The sequence below is a fragment of the Delphinus delphis genome, chromosome 2 (assembly GCF_949987515.2).
Source record: "Delphinus delphis chromosome 2, mDelDel1.2, whole genome shotgun sequence".
Classification (NCBI taxonomy): Eukaryota; Metazoa; Chordata; class Mammalia; order Artiodactyla; family Delphinidae; genus Delphinus; species Delphinus delphis.
This window is the reverse complement of record NC_082684.1, coordinates 100,266,826-100,289,444: the sequence shown is the minus strand read 5'-3', so window position 1 is coordinate 100,289,444 and position 22,619 is coordinate 100,266,826. Positions and strand designations below refer to the sequence as shown.

General features: G+C 46.0%; 1 protein-coding gene across 2 annotated transcripts in view; it reads right to left on the bottom strand.

Moving 5' to 3' along the window:
• The window catches only part of ENTREP2 (endosomal transmembrane epsin interactor 2), a 361,730-nt gene that overhangs the window by 23,185 nt on the left and 315,926 nt on the right, over positions 1-22,619 (bottom strand). For both annotated transcript variants that reach the window (XR_009518404.1, XM_060005297.1), the window contains exon 5: positions 7,628-7,735. Coding sequence is in view for 1 of the 2 variants with exons in the window: in XM_060005297.1 (XP_059861280.1) it covers positions 7,628-7,735 (108 nt within the window). In the remaining variant the exon portion in view is untranslated. The remainder of the gene's footprint in view (positions 1-7,627; positions 7,736-22,619) is intronic.

The window sequence follows — 22,619 nt, the reverse complement described above, 5'->3', positions numbered from 1 at the left end:
CTTGGGAGGCACCACCCAATACCTGCTGCTCCTTCCATGGGCCACTGCTCTCCAGAGATGACCTGTGGCGTGGAGGTAGCCGAGGCACGGCTCCAGGTCCAGGGGACACCTCCCCAAGAGTGCCCCCAGGCTACTGAACACTATGCTCTGGGACCTCCCACTGCATGGGGGGCGGCAAGGGGTGGGTGAGAGCAGGACCCAGAGTCAACTGTCCATGGCCAAGCAAGGACAGTTCCACGAGGAAACAGTGAACTCTCCAAGCTCTGCAGGAACCTGCAGAGATCCACAAAGGGTTAATGTAAAAGATGATATTTGAATGGGCCTGAAAGAGGAAGAGGATTTCAATGAGTAGGCTCACAGAAGGGGCTCTGAGCTCAAGAAGAACAGGTGAGCCAGTGGAAGATGTGTTTACGGAGAGCAAATTTCGGTAAGGCTCTAGAAGTTACTGCCTAATTCTGGGGGCACTGGGGAGCCAGCGAGGGTGCTGGAGCTGGGCAGCAGCTCTACTGAAGCTGTGTGGTAGGAAGTGCCTCGTGGCAGCAGCGGGTGCGGTGGTGGAACATTTCTGGACAAGTACGGGTGAGGTCGCGATTCTGAATACAGTCCAGAGCTATGAAATCAGCAAGCTCTAGACTAATGCAGAAAGAAGTGGTGGGGGGCATGTCTAAACGTGTGACACATCAGACTGCACACGTCTAAACGTGTGACACCTGCCTCCTCCACACACAGAGCACGGTCCTTGCCCCTCCAGCTGGTGTGACCCACGGTTTGTATGTTTAGCCGTCTGAGATAGGGGTACATCCATGGCCAAGGGCGGGGTGGACGTGTCTGCCAGCCTTGACTTTGGAAAGCTGCTCGCCCTGCGGCTACTGCAGGAAGCTGAGCAGCCAGCATGAAGCCAAAGGTCCTGGAGGTCTCACGGGGGAAGATTTTGAATTAGCCTTATCAGAAATTAGAAAAATCAACAACATACTCAAGTGTGAAATGCAACAGCCAAAGCGCTTTTCTGTGGAAGATCCAATCCCACCAGGAACGCGAGAGGTGAGGAGGTCCAGGCAATCCTATTAGCAGGTTTAAATGAGTCAATGCAGTCGCACAAGGGAGGCTTTTTAAAGTCTAAACGACCGTCTCCGTTTCTGCCCTAAACTCCAATGGCCTTTCCAGGGGGGGCATTGGCCTATCTTCGTGGAAGCGTGTCAGACTCAGCAGCATTTATCCCGGCTCCTTGGCTTCCACAGCTGGAGGCCCGCGAGTCACACCGACATCTCCCTTGACACCCCTCAATATCTGTCTGACGAGGCAGCGTCTGTATGGGAGCCCAGGGGCACCAGCTCTGGACTCTGCTCTGAGACAGGGGTGTTGAAGGTCTGCACCCTACGGTCCCAGGCTCCCTTGCAGCTGGCGTCCTGTTAGGTTCTGCCAACGGGGACGCGAGGGGGAACCCGGTGAAGAGGCGGCAGGGAGGGGGGTTCCTGTCACTGCTCCTGCCCCTATGTCCTCCAGCTCTAAGGGTGGCAGAGCTTCTGCTGTTGTCTCTGTGTAACCTTCAGGCCCTCCTTGCTCCTCTGCCTTTCACCCCCGGCTAACCAGCTCCCCGCATGAGCTATGTCGAGCTCCTTTTCTCTCCTGGGCCCCGGCCATGGGGTCCATCATGGGGTCTGGTGCCGAGGGCCCAGCAGGTGCTCTATAAGCATCCACTCCACAGGTGAACACCCGCCTCCTCACTGCCACCTCCCGGTAGCCCCCAGGTTATCTCCTCCTTGCAGAAGCATCTAAATCATCTCTCTGCCTTGGTCTTCTTCCTCCTGTTCTGCTTTAAAAAGCTTTGTTTAGGGGCTTCCCTGGTGGTGCAGTGGTTAAGATTCCATGTTCCCAGTGCAGGGGGCCCGGGTTTGATCCCTGCTCAGGGAACTAGATCCCACATGCATGCCGCAACTAAGAGTTCGCATGCCACAACTAAGGAGCCCACGAGCCGCAACTAAGACCCAGCACAACCAAGCAAATAAATTAATTAAATAATAATTTTTTTAAAAAGCTACGTTTAATCCAATGTGATGAGGTCACTCCCTTTAAAAACTCTTTTACGAGACCTCTGCTCCCTGAATCCCCACCTAGTTTCCAGCTTCTTTACCCACTAACCCGCTGATGCCCCAAATTCCTCCATCTGCCATTGGAACCAACCCCAAGTACCAAACTCAGGCTGTTCTCTCCCCCCAGATCCCGCCTCCTCTCACCCAGCAACCTCCTGGTCATCCTTCAGGACCCACAGAAATGCTTGCTGCCCACCCGCACCCTCCTCAGCCCCTCATCTGCAGGGCGATGGCCAGGCGCAGAGCCAAGCCTGCATCTGGGCGCGCTGGGGAGGAAATGCGCCCTGAAGCATCCCTTCTTTCCCAGGGGGTTGTGCTTGCCCTGGGCCACCTGTAAGAGCCCTGGTTGGTCCGTGTGGTGACAAAGGTACACCTGTGCCTGGTGAGCGAAGTGAGGTTGGTACCTGGTTGAGGTGTTCACACACCTGGCATGGGCATCATCGCCCAACCCTCGTCATCCATAAAAGAGGAGTTTGCATTTTAGACCCTGCCGGGGAGAAGCCCATCCTCAGGGGTTTGTTCCGGGAGGTAGGACCCATCTTAGGCACGTGCTATCCTTGGGAGAAAGAGCAGGATTATTGCCACAGTAAAAGTTTTCTGAATGGACCTCTTGCTGGTGAGCTGGAGCTCTCCCCCTGTGCTCTGGACCCTGGAGTGATGCCCGTCCCGGTCACCCGGCTGCTCTCTGGTCCTGCCACCCTTGGAGGAGCAGGGCTGCCTCCTCAAACAGGTTCAGACCAGTTTTAGTTACTACTGTAATTTGCAATGAAATTAAGAATGCAGATGGGAAAACTTGCTTGTTCCGTGAAAACCGAGTTGAAGGCTTTGGAAAGACTCGATAGCTAAGCAGGAATTGCTGCTAAGGTAGGTCCCGGCCAGGCAGTCACAACAGGGTGGAGGAGAATCGTAAAATATCCAATCCAAAGGAACTAAATTTGGAAATCATGGAGGCTGCGAGTTCCATGAACTTGATGCAGTAAACACAACCTGATACACCAAAGAGACCCATAATCAAAGAGAAGATCATGGCCTCAAACCAAGACTGGGGGACAAATGCTCATTTGCATGTTTAAAGCCAAAATAAAACGTTCATGGTATGTATCATTTTTATGACTGTCTGCTGTGGCTGGCTTTTTAGGTCAAGCAGACACCCATTACTGGTCCTGATCTGAGAGGGTTAAGTAGCACCTATGACTCAGAGACCTTCCTGCTGAACCCAGACCTCAAGGAAGGTCACTGTGGGTCAGAGGAGGGCCGGCCTCAGTGGGGAGAACTGGAGAGGGGAAGACACAGGTGAACTTGAGTGATCTGCGGGTTCCCAGGGGGCACTACATCCCTCCCTGTCCGGCCAGCACCCATTCCGAGCTCCGTGGGCAAGCCCACAGTAGCGTGTCTGTGACGGCCACAGTACCCTGCCTGCAGCTTCTGCTTTACAAGGTGTAGGATGAGTGGAAAACATAGATGACTGTAATAAAAGATGAAGTTAACAAGTGTGTGCGAAATGGAGATGCAGGTAATAGCAGACCACATCCCCGAGGCTAGGTGGTTGGCAAGAAAGTAAGTGGGGAGGAGAATAGTTTCATGGAAAACTGAGATTACACTTAGGAAATAAAACTAAAGATACGAGATTATAGACACTTTGGAGGTAAATGCTTTCTCCACTAAACTGTATCAATAAACTGAATTTTATCATCAGATGGTCTTTTGCCACTATTTCCAAACACATTAGAGGAATTCAGCTTGATAAAGTCTGACAATAGACATAACAATTTACATCTCACGTAGATATGCATTCATTATATGAATTCTCCCCAAACTCTTAATCATCCCAAAATGCTGGTCCACAAAAATAAGAAGAAAATTATGGGTTCCTTCCACGTGGGCTAAGGCCTTTGCTATGAGTCACAGTCTGCTGATGGGTGCCCCGTGGTTCTTCCTGCATAAACTACACCCGTAAGACATTCTCTGACTTTCCAGTTCTGTGTTTTTACAGCAGAGCCTGAACTTCAAGGTACTTGGGAAGCAATGTGTATGCAGACACCCCTTCGATTTTTTTCAGGTTTTATCCCAGCCCCAGTCACGTCAGTACAGGTTGGTCAAGAGAGTTATACTGGGGCTTCCCTGGTGGCGCAGTGGTTGAGAGTCCGCCTGCCAATGCAGGGGACGCGGGTTCGTGCCCCGGTCCGGGAAGATCCCACATGCCGTGGAGAGGCTGGGCCCGTGAGCCATGGCCACTGAGCCTGAGCGTCCGGAGCCTGGGCTCCGCAACGGGAGAGGCCACAACAGTGAGAGGCCCGCGTACCGCAAAAAAAAAAAAGAGAGTTATAACTGTATGTACAAGGAGAACCATTTGCAGAGGCAGAAACAGAACCCAAATCAAAAACAAGTAGCAACTCAAATAGAGAAATGGCCAAATAACTGACGTGACTTCCATCTCATGGACCACTGCAGATATTCAAACATCTCTCTTTCTGTTAACTTAGCTGGATGGCCATGATTGTTTCAGGTTATAAGATTAAGTTGTAGAGTAACATACGTGGTGTGATCCCATTTTGGCAAAAAGAGAAGGAATAAATGAAGGAAGAAAGGGAAGGAAGGAAAGAAAGAGAGAAAAGGAGGGAGGGAGGAAAAAAGGAAGATAGACTATGTTCATATGTGTCTATAAGTCCTAAGAAATCAAGAAACAAAGGGAAGATTCACTGCAAATTGTTCTCAGGAGAATGCAGTGGGGGAGGGGAGATGATCAACTTTTTCTTTATATACCTCTATATTTTATTTGTTTCAATGATCCTATGTTACTTTTTTTTTTTTCTTGCGGCACGTGGGCCTCTCACTGTTGCGGCCTCTCCCATTGCAGAGCACAGGCTCTGGACGCGCAGGCTCAGCGGCCATGGCTCACGGGACTTGCCGTTCCGCGGCATGTGGGATCCTCCCAGACCGGGGCACGAACCCGCGTCCCCTGCATCGGCAGGCGGACTCTCAACCACTGCACCACCAAGGAAGCCCCCTATGTTACTTCTTTAATTAAAGAGTTTAACAATATGAAGTAAGAAAACTAAAGTCAACTATATCTCAATAAAGCTGGGGGAGAAAAAGACTTGTAAAAAAATTAAAAAGAGCTTCTGAGCCATCCTCAGGGATAACGTAGCTCCCAGCCCCATCCGTCAGGGCGTAACCATGACCCCCTTGGGCTGTCCCACTTCTCCAAGGACACAGCATGTGTGGGCAGGCTGGCCCAGCCCCTGACCCATGTGGTAACAGCCAACCTCCATGTGGCCACTATGCTTTTTCAAAGCCCATTGACACATTATCTAAGTCATCCTCTCAGTGGCCCTCTGAGGACAGTAGGATGTAAACAGTCTTACTTAGAGCAGAGGAAACTGGGACAAATGGGTGGTGATGTGCCCAAGGTCAGGTGCTGGTCCCACGGGCGCCACAGTCACGGGCTCCCCGGTGGCTCTGCAGGTCAGTGGGGTAACCGGCCTTCTGAGGAGAGTAAAGCTTGGTCTGTTCCACAGTCCGTGGTCACAAAAGGAGAAGAAAACACACCAGCAGCGAACTCATCGATTTCTATTTCCAAGCCAAGGGTCTGGAGTAAACTTACTCACCGAGTATGATACTTAGCCATGAAACAGCCAGGGGTTCTAACGGCAGCTGCTGTAACTGCAGCCATACTTTACATCTGGTTGACAAAGTACACCGAGGACCACCGCCTTTACGGTCACAGCTGCGATGTCCCGATCACAAACCGGGACGTATTCCCTCCACGTATTTAAGAATCAAAATAGTTCACATCTGAGTTCTCACCAGATATTTAAACAGGGCCCCTCCTGAGTGAGAAAAACGAGGTTCAGGGAGGTTCGTAGGTAAAAGCCGTGGGACCCCGACCCAGATGTAGCTGACCTCAGACCCAGGATGCCAGGCCGCTCACTTTCTACACGGAGGACTGACAATGACCTGCACGTTACGTTTCACCACATACACTATCTTAGCCACGACACGCTTTCTTCTTACTTAGTTGGTAGTTTGCATTTTAATTCTGAAAACCTAGGGAATAACAAACCTTCAGCATTTCCAGCCCCGTGGTTCTGTTAGTTTGGCCAAATTGGTGTGATATTTCCAGATCGAGAGTAAAATCCGCTGAGGCGACAGGAGCCCCACAGTACTTAACCTTCCATTACACGACACGCTGGAGAGAATCGCCAGCATGAGGCCTCAGCGAGCAAGGCCTGAGGTTCATCGCTGCTGAAGAACCGCTTAATGAAGTATCTTTCAGAAGACTGCCGCCTCTCGGAAAGGTCGGCCCGGCTGTGACAGCTGTGTGGATGTACACAGGGAGAACGAGGCTGCACACGATCAGAGCCAATGAATTTTTAACGCCTGGGTAATGATGCTCTCTGGCCCTGCCCCTTGAGGCACGGATGCACTGCCACGGGGTGGGTGAGAAACAACAAATCAAACAGGCTCCTATAAGAAAAACTGGCCTTTTTTTTTCACGAGATGCTTAAAACATTGGGGAGGGGAGGCAGGGCAGGTCTTGGAGGGGCCACGGGGAAGAGGGAGGGCAGGGTTCCTACCCTTAGCATGAACAGCAATGTCTTCCCATCACTTTCCCTTTATTTGCTGACTTTAGTGGTAACGTAGTGAGCAGTGGGCTGTGTTCCACTCACACAAATAACGAAGAGCCGTCATTATTTATTGAGCACGTATTAATAAGTGTGTGACCTCTGCTCTTGGCCTCATCACTCCCATGGGGACCAGCACTTCCTCTTCTCTAAGACCCTGGCCAGAGGTTCTAATGATGGCTGGCCAGTGACCTGTTGCTGGATTTTGAGCTCAGCGTTAATTAGCAAATCTGCAAAGTACAGAGGAGCAGTTTTTCAGTTTGAGAAGAACTCATCTTCTAAACAATCTTCCTTTATTTTTTTTTTATTTTTTGCGGTACGCGGGCCTCTCACTGTTGTGGCCTCTCCCATTGCGGAGCACAGGCTCCAGACGCGCAGGCTCAGCGGCCATGGCTCACGGGCCCAGCCGCTCCGCGGCATGTGGGATCTTCCCGGACCGGGGCACGAACCCGCGTCCCCTGCATCGGCAGGCGGACTCTCAACCACTGCGCCACCAGGGAAGCCCCGAATCTTCCTTTATTAAAAGTGAATTCTGAATAGAGCCTTGCTGTGGAGGTGCCGGGCCTAGAGGACATCTCAGGCTACAGGACTGTTGCTAAAATTACTCAGGGGCACAAACCAGGGGCTATCTAGAGGCACGTGATGGTAGCTGGACCCTGTCAACAAGGAGCTCCAACAACACCTCAAATAAATACATCAGTGGCAACAAATGTGTGCGTTTTGTCTTCCAGAGGGCAGAATGGAGTGACCTCCAAGGATCTCCAAGCCCCACGCGTTGTCGGGGCTTATTGTCCTTGGGGCTTCTGGATGGAAGCCAGCGGTGTCCATGATACATTGGTCTCAAACTGGCTGGGGAGGAGGGGCTGGAGCCTGCCATTTTGAGTGTGCTGCGGAGGAAGGGGGACCACTCACCATCTGCAGGACGTCAGCGGAGACCATCTGCATGCAGCACATGGCTGTGGCCAGCGCACACACAATGGTGGACAGGACGTTGAGGGCACACACGCTGAAGAGCAGTTCCTGTGGGAAAAGATGCGGGAGGACGTCAGCGTCATCTTGGCAACGCAGACGGCAGGCTCCTCGGCATTGCCGTCAAGGTCCGGGATGAGGATGTTCAATTGTGGGTTTCTTTTTTCATCATCAAAACTGGCCTTTTATAGACACATTTGTTTATTCTTGGTTTCTACATGGTTGATCAAATTACTCTTAGATACTAAGTGATGTAGTTTACAATTTTGATAATTATTAGGTAGTCACTGTCTAAGAAAATCTTCAAATTGCCAACATTTGAGTAGGTGGGCAATCTTTGTCAGTTATAAAGTGTAACTGAAAATTTTGATAAGAATTCCAAGTTTTTTAAACTTCTTTTCTTGAGATAACTGTAGATTCACTTGCAGTTGTAAGAAATCATAGTGAGATCCTGGATACCCTTCCCTCAGTTTCCCCCATGGTAGCATCTTATAAAACTGTAGCATGATATCATAACCATGATTGACAATGATACAGTCAAGACAGAGAACGTTTCCATCACCACAAGAATCCACCCTCCCTGCCCGTGTTGCCCTTTTATAGACACACTCACCTCTCTCTCCCTGTTCCCCACTCAATCTCCCTTTCCAGACCCCTGTCAACCACTAGTCTGGTCTCCATTTTTATAATTGTCATTTCAAGACTGGTATACAACTGGAATCATAAAGCATGTAACTTTTCAGAACTGGCTATTTTCACTCAGCATAATTCCCTCAAGATTCATCCAAGTTGCTGCATGTATCAATAGGTCATCCCTTTTTATTGCTGAGTTCCATGTTTGTTCATTCTCCAGCTGATAAATAACTGGGTTGTTTTCAGTCTGGGGCTATTACAAATAAAGCCCAGGAGCATTTGTGCACAGGTCTGTGGGTGAACATGAGTTTTTATTTCGCTGGGATAAATGTCCAAAAGTACAATTGCTGGGTCATATGGTAACTGAATGTTTAGTTTCATAAGAAACTTCCTAATTGTTTTCCAGAGCGGCTGAAACATTTTACATTCCTACCAGCAATGTATGAACGATCCAGTTTCTCTGCCCCCGTGCCAGAATTTGATATCACTATTTTATTTTAGCGATTCTGATAGGTGTGTAATGATATAGCATTGTGGTTTTAATTTTCATTTCCCTCACAGCTAATGATCTTTTCAAGTGCTCACGTGCTATCTGCTTATCCTCGTTGGTATCCTCTGCTCATAACTTTTCCCATTTTCTAGCTGGACTGTTTGCCTTTTTTTCTTTTTTAGCTGAGTGTTGAGAGCTCTTTGTGCATTCTAGATTCTAGTCCGTTGTCAGATATGTGGTTTGCAAATATTGTCTCCCAGTCTGCAACTTATCTAGCCCTAGATCGTGGTGATTTTCTCTTTTTTTTTTAAGCTTTTATAGTTTTACGTTTTACATTTAAATCTGTGATTCATTTTGAGTTAATTTTTGAATAAGGTGTGAGGTTTAGATTAAGGTTTATTTTTATGTTTTTCATTTTGATCTCTACATATTCATTGCTAGAATACAGAAATGTGGTTTGTATCAATATTTGTATTTATCTAGTATCCTGTGACCTCGGGATTTTCTTCCATGCTTAATTTCTTCCTTCCCAATTTGTATGCCTTTCATTTCCTTTTCTTGCCTATTAGCACTAGCTAGAATTTCAAGTATCATGAATAAGAATAAGACGAATAAGACGCCGAGATGAGATATCTTTGTCTTATGCTCTCAGAGGGTTCACTCATAGCATTTTAACTATCCAAATACAATTCATTCATCTTTAGATAATTTACTGTCAAATCCATGCCAGAAACAGAAAAAAAAATAACCACGATTCACAAAAATGACCAAACATTTAGAATAATTATATGTCCTTCGATATACACACTCATACGCTACTCACACGATAAATGCAGAAAATACTGTAAATACTCCAAAAATTATTAGGAAAAATGGATCTTTCACCAGAAAGACCATGGTATTAATGAGGTTAGTTTCAATTTTCTAATCAAGGGGTTGACAAATCCTCAAGACGAGGTGGGACATACTCATTGTATTTCCTCGTTAACATGAATTGTACGTGCACTGTGAATGTTTCAAATGATGGTCTAGTCTGGGAGCATGCACAGGTCTTGCTCATGGATACTTGAACCCATGTGTTCTAATCAATAGCACCCTTTAAGAAAGTTCCCCAATCTTCTGTAGGCTGCTGTGACTACAGAAGGCTTTGCCCAACCCCCTTCCTCAGAACCTGCTCATTTGTTCTCAAGACTGCCTGTAAGATAGCCAGAAAGGGTGTGATTATAATAATATTACAGAGGACAAAGTTAGCCTACCATGCAAATGTGAATACAGAGAACAGAGTCATGTTTTGGAGATTTGTTAGGTGGAACTGAAGCAAGTCTCAGCTTAGGGCTAATTATTCTCCACTCCTGAGGTCAGAGTGTTCTGAGAACCCTGAACAAATGTGGGAAGAGTTGCTACTCCCAAATCTGAGTACTGGACACTGTAACTTCTAATCCTTTTCTCAGACTCAAATAGTTTCTTCATGTGCGTCGGCTAATCAGCATTCAACTGAATACTCCAGGGGGCCCCTCTGAAGATCCCAGGGTTCTCTCCCCTCCAGTATTCTGTCCTCGGTCTCCCTCAGACCCTCAGCTCTGTCAGCTCAACTCAGGGAGTCTGCAGGGATCCCCCTGAGTTCCCCATCCTGCACTGTCCCCTGGAGACTCTCCCCTCATCGGCTGACCATATTTCAAGGATCACTGTCCTTCACTGTCTGATGTTCAATGTCTTCGTATTTTGTCAGGTTTTTGTTGCTGTTCTTGTTTCAGGTGGGCGTTTAAATCCAGTCCCTGTAACTCTGTCTTGACCAGAAGCTCTTGGTGGTTCTCAGGCTTATCTAAGTATCCTCTGTAACATTCTTAGGGCCACCTCAAGTGTCCTCCACGAAGTTGCTAAAGACGGAGTAGGATGGGAGCTCAATTGTGGGAAACGGCAGGCACAGATGGGGTTGGGAAGAGGCTACGGTGTTTGGATTTTATTTTGTAGGCAATGGGATACTTCTGAAGATGTTTGATGTTGGGAAAGAGATAACGCAACCTGTTTTCACAAATGATAGAGAGACCTTTTGCAGAACCTGGGACATAGTTGGTGCTGACCGTTGAAGTGAATGCCCTTCTGAAAGTAACATTAATTTTGAATATAGTCTCATTTGCAACCAAGTAAAACTACTAACAAAAAATAAACACAAATCATAACCTTTTGTTTGAATAAAAGCGTCATGAGGCAAAGACTGCTTTATGTCTCACGGAGCATATTCACTGGAATCACACCAAAAAGACTTCTTTTCTTCTTCTTCTAGCTGTTTAAATGCATGGCTTTTTGCTAGACGACTACACACCTGGAATTGTGTCTATGTGTTTCTTCAGAATTCTCTTTCTGGCTTAAATAGTGCCTTTACCTCTGCCCTTGGATGGGCAAGCACTGAAATCCAAGTTCTATAAAATCTCTTTACAAGGTCATTCAAAATGGCAAGCGTGAGGACAAGGTGGGTCTTGCATAGTGTATCCTGAGTTTTGCTGCTGGTCACTCTGCATACTTCCTCGAATACAATTAAGGAAATCATGTCTATAACGAATCAAGTATAAAACAAAAATAAAAGGAGATACTTAGGGAAACCTACGAATGATAAATTCTTTAAAAATTCTCTCCAAGACGAGTAAATTCCGAATATTAACAACACAACAGAGAAAGGTGACAGCCAGGAGAAATTACGCATTAAGAAACATACAAAAGTTAGGATTTTGATTCCCGTTTGTTGAAAATATTATTGTCCAGAGGACAAAGGGTCTTATATTCATTACTATTAGCTAATTCACCAGTTTTTTTTTAACATGTTTTTTCGTTTCTTTGAATAAAAAGGAGATTCCAGAGGAGACTGTTATCAGGCAAGGTATAATGAAGGAAGATGAGGAAAGGCTCATAGCATAAAAAATAAGCGATGAAACCCATGGCTAACAATAACTGTACATGTGTTATAATTACAAGGGATGGGGTTGGGCTTTATCAGAATTATCCTCTGGAAGCTTCCCAATTACTTGACACAGTAATCACTATCTTAGGGAGTCTTTCATGGCAACAACTGGAGTTCAGTATGGAAACACAGGATGTTAGGAAAGGTCAGTGGACGTGGTGCAGAGCCTGACGAAAGAAACCACGCCTGTCATTATCTTCTCTGTCCAAGGTGGGAAAGGCCAAGTCAAGAACTTGGGTATGCCCTGATCACTCTTCACCCAGACCACTTCCTGGGGTTGAGTTTGCAACAGGCATCCTGGAGGAAGGAGGTAACATGTCCACTGGACAAAGTGGAGGCTCACTACAAAGGCAGCGGATTCTCCAGGCTCAGTGTCCCCTTTCTGTAATGCCCACCACATGTGCGGGCATCCATGAGGGGCCTTTGTATCTTTCCCTGAGACTTGAGGGGCATGAAGAACTGACACAGCATGAAGCTCTGGCCACTGCTTTTGCCATGAGTGAGAAAGTCCTTTGTCTCTGAACCGGGAGCCTCATGTCTTCTGCCAGAGAAGTAGCAGCAAATTCTAACAGGTGCAGCAAATTCTAACAGGTGCAGCAAATTCTAACAGGCTAGTTTGTTAGCTTGAAAGCAAGTATAATCTCAGACCCTGCACAATTCCCGACAGCATGTTTCCCTCTTCAACAAGAGCAGAGACCAGTCTTCTGCTATTCTTTATAGTAGACGATCTCATCAAAATAGGGGTCTGGTAAATATATGTTTGAAAAACGTATGGGATATTTCATTATTCTTTTCTAAATTTTCAGTTTAGACTAGAAGGAAATAACAGGTTTAATTTCCAAATTTCCAACCACACGCCAGAAAAATTTACCATCACCTTGAAATAATGTTTTTTTTCAGAGTCTTACATCAAGATTCTGCAAAAACTCTTGGTCATATGATCAGTGTGTGTGTGTGTGTGTGTGTGTGTGTGTGTGTGTGTGTGTGTGTGTAAAATCTGTGACTTCCATTTTTCATAAAATTTCTCAAGGGATGAGCCCATCCTGGAACAGATCACATGCCATTTGGCATTTAATTTGTCTCTAGAAAGCAGTTCTTTGTGGGGCTGGCTGGAATACTGATCCTACAAAAGGAGCTAAAATTAGGCTGTCACATGGAGAAGGTAAGTGATTCATGGGGGAATCTGTGAAAGTTGTAATTTCAAGACACAAACATTCTACCTGGAATCCCTATACGTTTAAGGATTTTTAGCCTTGCTCTGGCCTCTCATGTACCATCAACAACACAAATGCTACTACAAGAGGCCAGGTTTGCTCCTCACACAATGTGTGCTATTTGTTCAAAGGCACTTTTAACTTTCAGCAAAGATCCATGAGGAAATTTACACACTCCACAATGGTGCACAACTGCACCTTATTTGGGAATTCAAAACCTGTCCTCTGCCCTCTGAAGTAATAGCTTTTAGCCTTTAGCTGAAGAACGTAGATTGCCTAATTATAATATGTATAAATAACTATAACTCATAGACTATTTTCTTACAGTTCTATCAAGTTTGAAGATCAAGGAAACTATTTGCCACTTTTCCAGTATTCAAGGATGAGTATTCAGGCAAAAAATATGTTTCTTTGGTGTGTGTGCAGGGGTGGAGGGGATGTACACACACACATATATTCTAATCTTTTTAAAATTCCCTTTAGATTTATTTTTTGATCCAGTGGGTTGTTCAAGAGTATGTTATTCAGTTTCCATATATTTGTGAATTTTTCCAGTTTTTTGCTGTCATTGATTTCTAGTTTCATTTCATTGTGGTCAGAAAAGACACTTAGGGGCTTCCCTGGTGGCGCAGCAGTTCAGAGTCCGCCTGCCAATGCAGGGGACACGGGTTCGTGCCCTGGTCCGGGAAGATCCCACATGCCGCGGAGCGGCTGGGCCTGTGAACCATGGCTGCTGAGCCTGCGCGTCCGGAGCCTGTGCTCCGCAACGGGAGAGGCCACAACAGTGAGAGGCCCACGTACCGAAAAAAAAAAAAGAAAAGACACTTAGTAGATTTCAATCACCTTAAATTTGTTAACACTTGTTTTGTGACCTAACATGTGATCTATTCTGGAGAATGCTCTGTGTGCACTTGAGAAGAATGTGTATTCTTCTGCTGTTGGGTGAAAAGTTCTGTATGTCTAAGTCTGCTGGGCTCATTTTGTTCTAGTCCACTATTTCTGTATTGATTTTCTGTCTGGATGTTCTATTCATTATTGAAAGTGGATTATTGGAGTCTCTTACTATTACCGTATTACTAATTTATCCTTTCAAACCTGTCAATATTTGTTTTATACACTTAGGTGCTCTGATGTTGAGTGCATATATATTTACAATTGCTTTATCTTCCTGTTGAATTGACCCTTTTATCATTATGTCATTACCATCTTTGTCTGTAGAGACAGTTTCTGACTTAAAGTCTACTTTGTCTGATATAAATATGGCCACTCCTGCTCTCTTTTGGTTTCCATCTGCATGAAATAGCTTTTCCATCCCTTCACTTGCAGCCTATGTGTGTCCTTGAATCTGAGTGTTTTTGTAGACAGTACACAATTGGATCTTGGTTTTTGGTTTAATACCCATTCAGCCACTCTGTATCTTTTTATTGAGGATTTTGTCTTTTTACATTAATTACTGATACGGTAGGATTTACTATTGCCATTTTAACTGTTTTCTGTTTGTCTTGTAGTACTATTTTCTCTCTTCCTGTCTTCCTTTGTGTTGCATCCTTTCTTTTTTCTTGTTTCTGTTTTGATAGGTCTTGATTCCTTTCTCTTTTTCTTTTGTTTAATTTTATAGTATTTTCTTTCTGGTTACCACGGGTATTCCATAAAATATAGTTATAACAGTTTTTTATATATATACACATATTAATATACATATTTCCTATAAATTCTAGATTTCTAAAAACTCACTGTGATCCTAATTAGCCTCTAGCTTTAAAATAAGATCAAACAAAGAATTACCCTATATTTATGTGAATTTTAAAAATAAGTTTTGTCAAGAGATTTTTGAAAGAGAAAGGTCCCGCACACATCAAAATGTATTATAAATCTACAATAACAGAATAGTATGACATTGATAAGGAACAGAAGAGAGTCCAGATATAGATCCTTAAAATAATGAAAAAAGTGGCACATTACATAACTTGTGTTGGGATAACTGACTATTTTTGAAAAACGAAAAGACAAATCTATATGTGAAAAAAAGAAGAGAGGAAAATTCTTCCTTGTGAACGTAAATGCAAAAATCCTGAGCAAAATACTTGCAAAGTTAAATTAGATAGCGTATTAGAAACACATTATGAGCGAGTTTGGTTTATTCCTGTGTTACAAGAATGTTCTAACATAAAATAATCTAATAGAATTCATCACATTAAATGAGAAAAACCATATGATAATCTATTAAGATTAGATGTCAAAACAGCAGTTGCTATGTCAACACTACTTTAAAAGCTCCTAATAAACTAGAAATAGGAGAACTCCCTTAACTTAAAAAACTCTACAGAAAATACCAGGAAGGAGATGGGGATGGTGGCCATTATCACTTCTATCCAACACTGTACAGCAGGTCACGGCCGTTAAACTGAGAAGACATTAAACAGAAGTAAACTGGAGGAGAGATCAAGATGGCGGAACAGAAGGATGTGGTGCTCACCTCCTCCCACAGATATGTCAAAAGTACATCTACACGTGGAACGATCCTCACAGAAAACCTACTGAACGCTGGCAGAAGGTCTCATACGTTGTTCGTGAATTCCATATTTGCAAATTCACCTACTTGCTAAAATTTATTTCTAACCCCCCAAATCAAAACCCGTGGCACTTCTGGGGTCATTCGAGGTCATGTGTGGAGCAGCAAAAAATCTGAGCTGCCTGATGGGCATATTCACAGCTGAAGTTGAACCAGGCAACCTCTGCCTTCTCATTTAACTCATACTATAAACAAGTGTCCTTTTCCAGGTCTATTTACATGTGTCAGATAAGCTTTGCAGAAGCATGAGTTACAGTGCTGTTGGCCTCAAGTCAACAATAAGCACACATAAAGCAAGGCCTGTACTGACTAGCTGATAAAAATGTTGTGACCAGAGGCTCGCAGGCTCCTCACCTTGTATTTCCCTTGGGAGCAATGATCCTGTATTCACTAATCCAGTGTTGCTGCAGCTTCATAGAAATAACTACTTCAAATAAAGAGAATCAAGTGTATTTGTTAAACAAGATCTAAAAGGCACAAACCATAAAGGAAAAGATTGATAAAATCAGCTATTTTGAAATGTTAAAACTTCTATATGAAAAAAGACACCATAAAAAAAGAAAAAAAGGTCTACAGACTGAGGAAATATTTACAATATGCACAGTCAAGAAAGAATTAGTATTTGGAATATATAAGAAATCTCTAAAAATAAAAAATAAAAAGACAAGCCAATATGCAAATAGCAAAAGATATGAACAGGTAACCCAAGGATGAAGTAACACGATGGCTCTTAACATGAGAGTGTGTTTCTCCTCCCTGTGGTCAGGGGATGCGTGTAACTCACTTAATGAGGTACCATGTTCCTCCCCTCACAATGGCAGAAGGAGAAAGCTTGGTGAGGACCTGGGAAATGCAAATCCTGATGGAGAGCCGGTGGCGAGCACGTTAGCACAACCTCTTTGCAGAACAACTTGGCGATTCACAATAGAGTAGAAGATGCCTAAGGCCCGGGACCCAGCAATTCCACTCCTAGGAATGTCTCCTGGAGAAATGCTCACACAGGTGCCCAGGGAGACATATACAAGGATATGCAGAGCAACGCTGCTGGTGATACAAATGTCTTTGAAGGCATCCAGATCTCCATCCACAGGGGAAAGGGAAAATAAATGCTGGTCCATCCACACAATGGAAGACTGTGTAGCAGGGGAAACAAACCAGAGACCTGCCACCAAACGGACGACTGTCACCAAATGTCCCCTGAAAGGAGGGAGTTAGAGGTGAATCCGTACAAAAAGAATAAACACCATCTGCGTGAATCTGAGACCAGGCAAAAACTAACCTCACTGTTTAGGGACACAAATATGTGATGAACAGCAAAGGTGCGGGGGACATGAGATGCAGCGGGGGAGGGGGAGGGGAGAGGCACTTCCACTGAGCTGATGATGCTTTCTTGTCTAACTCACATGATTGACACGCGGGGGTTCACTGTGTCACTTTTCAGACCATTCTGTGTATCTTAAATATTGCCTAGAAAGAAATGTTCACAATAAGTCCAGACAGTGCATCTGCTAAAAAGAAAGAGCCCCATCTGTACACACATCAACGCACGCACCACCACCTCTATCAGCTGGTCCCCGCAGTACACAGCAGGCACACTCAGTGGCTGAAGAAAAGGTAATGAGTCATCTCTGTGCAGGGAAAAGCAAAGCCACAATGAACACCCCAAACCAGCAGCAGCAGGGAGCGGCTAGCACCCCAGGTACAAAGGAGGGAGCCAGGTTCCTAGGACACAGCAGAAATAGAGCCCAGAGAGGGGTCCCTCCACCAGAGCAGGTAAAAACTCACAGCCTGCGAGAGGAGGAGGCTGGAAACAGATGGCCTGACCTCTCTTTCCATCCTCCCATCTCCTGCTGATGCCTCTCACTGGGCAAACCCAACCAGATGCAGAGAGAAGAGAGTCTGGGCGAGGCAGAATGCAGAGACCAGCTTGAGGGGCCAAAGCGAGGCCAGACAAAGGAGGACAGGAAAAGGAGGGGGGATGGGGCAAAGAGAAAGAACCAATTATCAATACCTAGCATAGCTATCTATCAACTATCTCTATGATTAATTGAATAAAGCAAAGTTGCTAATACAGTATTAATAAAGCTCCTGGTTTAGGTTAAATGTTTTACATATATAAATGCATTTTTTGTAGAAAAAAAGTCTAGAAGAGAATGTATTCATTGCAGGATTATCTATCTATATACCTGTCTATCTATGTATCTATCTACTTATCTATGATCCATCAATTATCTATCGATTTAGTTTTTAAAACTTTCGCAATGGTCAGTTATTGTTTTTATAATGGAAAATATTCAGTAAGCTTCTTTTTCAGTCCATGGAGTGTTGAGGAAAAGCCCTAAGGTTTACTGTATAAAATTCTCAGAATAACTGTGGGAATCTGTCATAAGTCTCAACATTCAGGATCAGTCTTAATGCTACAAGTTTTCTCAAATAAATGCCAAGTAACATAAAAATAGGTGACGGCGGGGGTTGGGGAACCCAGATGACAAAATTTTAAACCAATCTTCCAGGCAAGAGACCTTTTCTCGGCTATGATCAGTTTCGGTTGTTTTATCCACCAATATAGCAACTCTACAACAAATGCTTTGAAAAAAAATAAAATACCAGGGGAGGGATAGATTGGGAGTATGGGACTGACATATACACACTGCTGTATATAAAACAGATAACCAACAAGGACCTGTTGTATAGCACAGGGAACTCTGCTCAATACTTTGTAATAACCTAAATGGGAAAAGAACTTGAAAAAGAATAAATACGTGTATACGTATAACTGAATCACTTTGCTGTACACCTGAAATTTACATAACATTGTTAATCAACTATACTCCAATATAAAATAAAAATTAAAAAAACAAAACAAAACAAAAAAACAGAGAAAAACCAGAGACCAGTGGTTTGTTACTGGCTCCTGGAGCTGGTGCTGAAGTTGGGACGAGAAAACCAAGGCAGCGGGAAGCGGCCAACCATGGACACGGCCTCAGACACAGCCAAGGGTTATGAAATGAGCGTCTGTCAAATCCACGTGATGGGGGTGGAAGTTTGGCCTGTTCCCGACATCATACCTAGTTCTGAAAAGGTTCCATTGGCAACATCCATGCTAGGCCAGTGGCCAGGGGCAGGTACATTCCTCCACCCAGGGCAGGGGTGCAGCCCCTGGGGTCAGGAGCTGCCCACTCTGGTGCGTCCTGGGCAGACCCTGCAGGAGGCGCTGGGCAGGGAGCACCGCCTCCACGTGGTCACACAGGGGACCGGGATGCCCAGGAGGGCGGGGCTCAACAGCCACACGGTTCCTGGAGAGCCCCAGAGCGGGGGCCGTCAGTGAAGGGTGCCGACTGCTGTCAAGACGAGAGGGGCGGGGGGACCCTCTGAATAAGGGGAAGGACAGGGCGGAGCTGACCGCACAGGAAACCAACCACACGTCTACACGGAGACCAGCACACCACCTACACGGAGACCATCGCGGGGCAGACCCATGCCCGACAGAAGAGGCTGCTTCCCTCATCCCTTCATCTGCCAATGCCCGGAGGGACAGGACCTGAGAGGGACAGGATGGACATGTCCCAGACCTCGGCCCACAGGTGCTGGGGCAGAAGAGGAAAAAGGGACCAGGCCCCCCTCACAGGAATGGGGCATCCAAACTGCATGTGGAGGGAAGCTCTGAATGAGACCGAATTCTGTGTCCGGACCTGGACGCAACCAGAAAGTCAGAGGGGCAGCCCAAGCTGCATCATTTAAGGAAGGAGAGTCTGCCGGCACCTCGGAGGCAGTGACGCCTAAGGACTCAGTCACCGGAAGGAGCTCTGCGAGGCGGGGGACCCAACACCCCCGGGGGCAGAGCGGGTGATCAGGTACTGCTAAAGTGACTTAAGTGCTCCTACTTCAAATAACAATGCCCCAAGAGGTGTTCTGTTTCCCCGTGGAATGATTTAGAACCTACTGCAGAGCACAGGCAACTCTCCTCACTACTCTGTAATGAAGAATCTAAAAACAAAGCGGATACATGTATATGTACAACTGAATCACTTCGCTGTACAGGAGAGACTAACACAACACTGTAAATCAACTATATGCCAATAAAAACTCATTTTAAAAAAATTAAAAGAAAAAACCAACAACTTTCGACACTATGTTGTATGCTTATTGGAAAGCCATTTAGAATCTTTTTTTGTGTTAAAACACTCCTGTCATCTATAAGCCTGAATGCTAAGGTCTAGAAACCAGTACTGACCACGGTGGACAAGGTCCTCGAGGGTGCCTGTGGGGCACATTTCCGTGAACCTCAGTTGACTTCAATTACTGGGCTTCATGTCCTACTGCAAAATAAATTCCCCAGGACATAAAGAGCAGAAACAACCCCTAATGTACCTCTTTTGCCTAGGAATTGAGGGCCAGTTAGATTTGAGCCTGCTTAAAGGAAAATCTCAGCCTTGAAGGAATCAGTTGGTTGACAGGATAAATCCACAGTCACAAGGCTATCAATTTAGCTTTGATTATGCAAGACAGTCACTGTTAGAGTCCTCTGTCTGGGTAAGCGCCGTATTAATCCAGCATCCACTTGGCACCACTGTCCTTTAAGGCCAGGAAGGACAGCTACACGGTCATCAGGGCATCTGGAGGGGGTGCATCTGAACAGAGGGAGGTCAGCCAGCGAGGACGCTGTGGGAAAGGAGGACCCAGACTGCAGGAACTGTCCAGGGGTCCAGACCCCCTGAGGAGGGGCACTGGGGTCTCACCCGGCACAGGCCAGCAGGGATGGATGCAGAGATACATCCGTCTCTGGAGTAGGAGCCCCATTCCCGAGGCTTGGCGAGCAGAGCCTGGGGCGACGGGAGGATGGGGCGGGGAGGGCGGGGGAGGACCAGAGAGCATCACAGGAACACAGACTCCTATTCTTGCTCCACGGCGATACCATCCATGCCGTTGGTGAAGCCAAAATCCTAGCGTCATCCTTGGTTCCACAGGTTCTGCACACCCCACGTCCAAGCCCTCCGTGGCCTCTGTCAGTGCAGCTGCCAAGCTCACCTGGAATCTGTCCTCTGCCCTGGCCGCGCCTGTCTGCCCTGGACTGGGCGGTGGCCTCCCCAGTCCCCAGTGGCCACTCCTGCCCGTTGGCAGTGCACGCTCCAAGAGCTGCAGGGTCCCTTCTTCCTCCCAGCTTATTGGGATGTCCACGCAGCTGATGAGATCTCTGCTCCTTCCCTGGCCTTCCGCCCCCTCCCGCCCCGTTCCTGCCTCGCCACCAGGGCAGTGCTCTCCCGTTCTCTCTAAGCACCAGCTCCACCTCGTCCAGCTCTGGCCCTGGGGACACTGGCCTGCCTCTCTAACTTCCAGCTCCCAGGCTTGGGCAAGTGGCCAGGAAGGTGGCAGAGCAGGAGGGTCCAGGAGAATGCTGGATGCCAGGACTGCTGTAGACCAACTGAGCTCGTCAGCAGGCACCAACCCTGTTCAGTCCCTCAGCCTCTACACGACCATGATAGAAGATGGCACTGAAGCCCCCTGCCCCCAAATCTCCCTGATCTTCTTTCCATCACTTCCTGTTCACACCACACAAAAGATCCATGGACTGGAAGCCTCCAGCCCCGCTCTCTTCCTGCTGGGTGTGTGGCTTTGAGAGTCTTCTCATTGTTCCGTGGCCTGACTGTTACATCTGTGAGGTGTGGACTGGCCCAGATTTGAAACTGAAGTAGGTCAACTCCTAGGGGTTGGCAAAGGGAACCCGCCTGGGAGAGCTTCTGCCAGGCGTGTGCAAAGCTGAATGTAAAGTTCAATTAGCTCACTATGGGGGGTTCTGGAATGCAGAGGAGGAAGTTACCAGCCTCAGAGAAGGTTGGGTACCATTCATTTTGCTGTCTTCTGTGACTGGTTATCACGTTTGCCTTTATTTCAGTCAATTCAGAAATGCACCCATAATGTTCATTTCTGGGGACAAACACGACCAAAATGAGTAAGTTATTTATCTATAAACACTATGAAGCATTTTCAGGTATTTAACAGTTGTAATAACTACCTGTATTTATATTAATTACTTTCAAATGTTAACTACATTTTTAATTGCTTTAAAATAGGTCTTAGAATCTCTTCTTAGCAAGTACACAATTGATTATAGCTACTTATAAGTGAAAACTCTACAGTTAAAATTACTCTCTTGGGGGCTTCCCTGGTGACGCAGTGGTTAAGAATCCACCTGCCAACGCAGGGGACACGGGTTCGAGCCCTGATCCAGGAAGATCCCACATGCCTCGGAGCAACTAAGCCTCTGTGCCACAACTACTGAGTCTGCGCTCTACAGCCTGCGATCCACAACTACTGAGCCCGCGTGCCACAACTACTCAAGCCCACGAGCCTAGAGCCTGTGCTGCGCAGCAAGAGAAGCCACCACAAAGAGAAGCCCTCGCACCGCAATGAAGAGCAGCCCCCGCTTGCCCCAACCAGAGGAAAGCCTGCGTGCAGCAACAAAGACCCAATGCAGCCAAAATAAAATAATAAAATAAATACATTTATAAAAAAAGTAAAAACAAAGTAACTTTAATAATATATTTAAAAAAATTACTCTCTTGATAGTCAAAAAAAAGAAAAGAAAATCCTGCTCTTTCATTTTGATGAATGTGGGAATACTTAAGATTCAAGAAAATGTCATAGACCTTATTTCAAGCATTATTTTGAAAGATAAGACAATATCAACCCTGGAAGAAAAATGTGCAAATGAGGGGCTTGTTCAGATTGCTATTTCCTAAATGAAAGACACCTGCAGGTCTGACTGGCTTACAGGCACTGGCCCTGAGTTTCAGGACGCGCCCTCATCACTAGGTGATGCCCCTGGGTCACATCACTTGCAGGTCAGTGTTGATTTCGTACCATCTTTTTCCATGTATCAAAGGACAGTTTACTCCTTGCGTGACAGAACGGAACTGAAGGTAACTGCACTGGTGTTTTACTCAGCTGGCAAGAAAGGGACAAATTCCCCTTTCCCGGGAGTCTGTCAAAACTAGAAACACCTAACACAGGAGCCACAAAACTTCATCACCACCTTGTAAAGCAAGACCTTCCTTTCACAGACTGGTTCA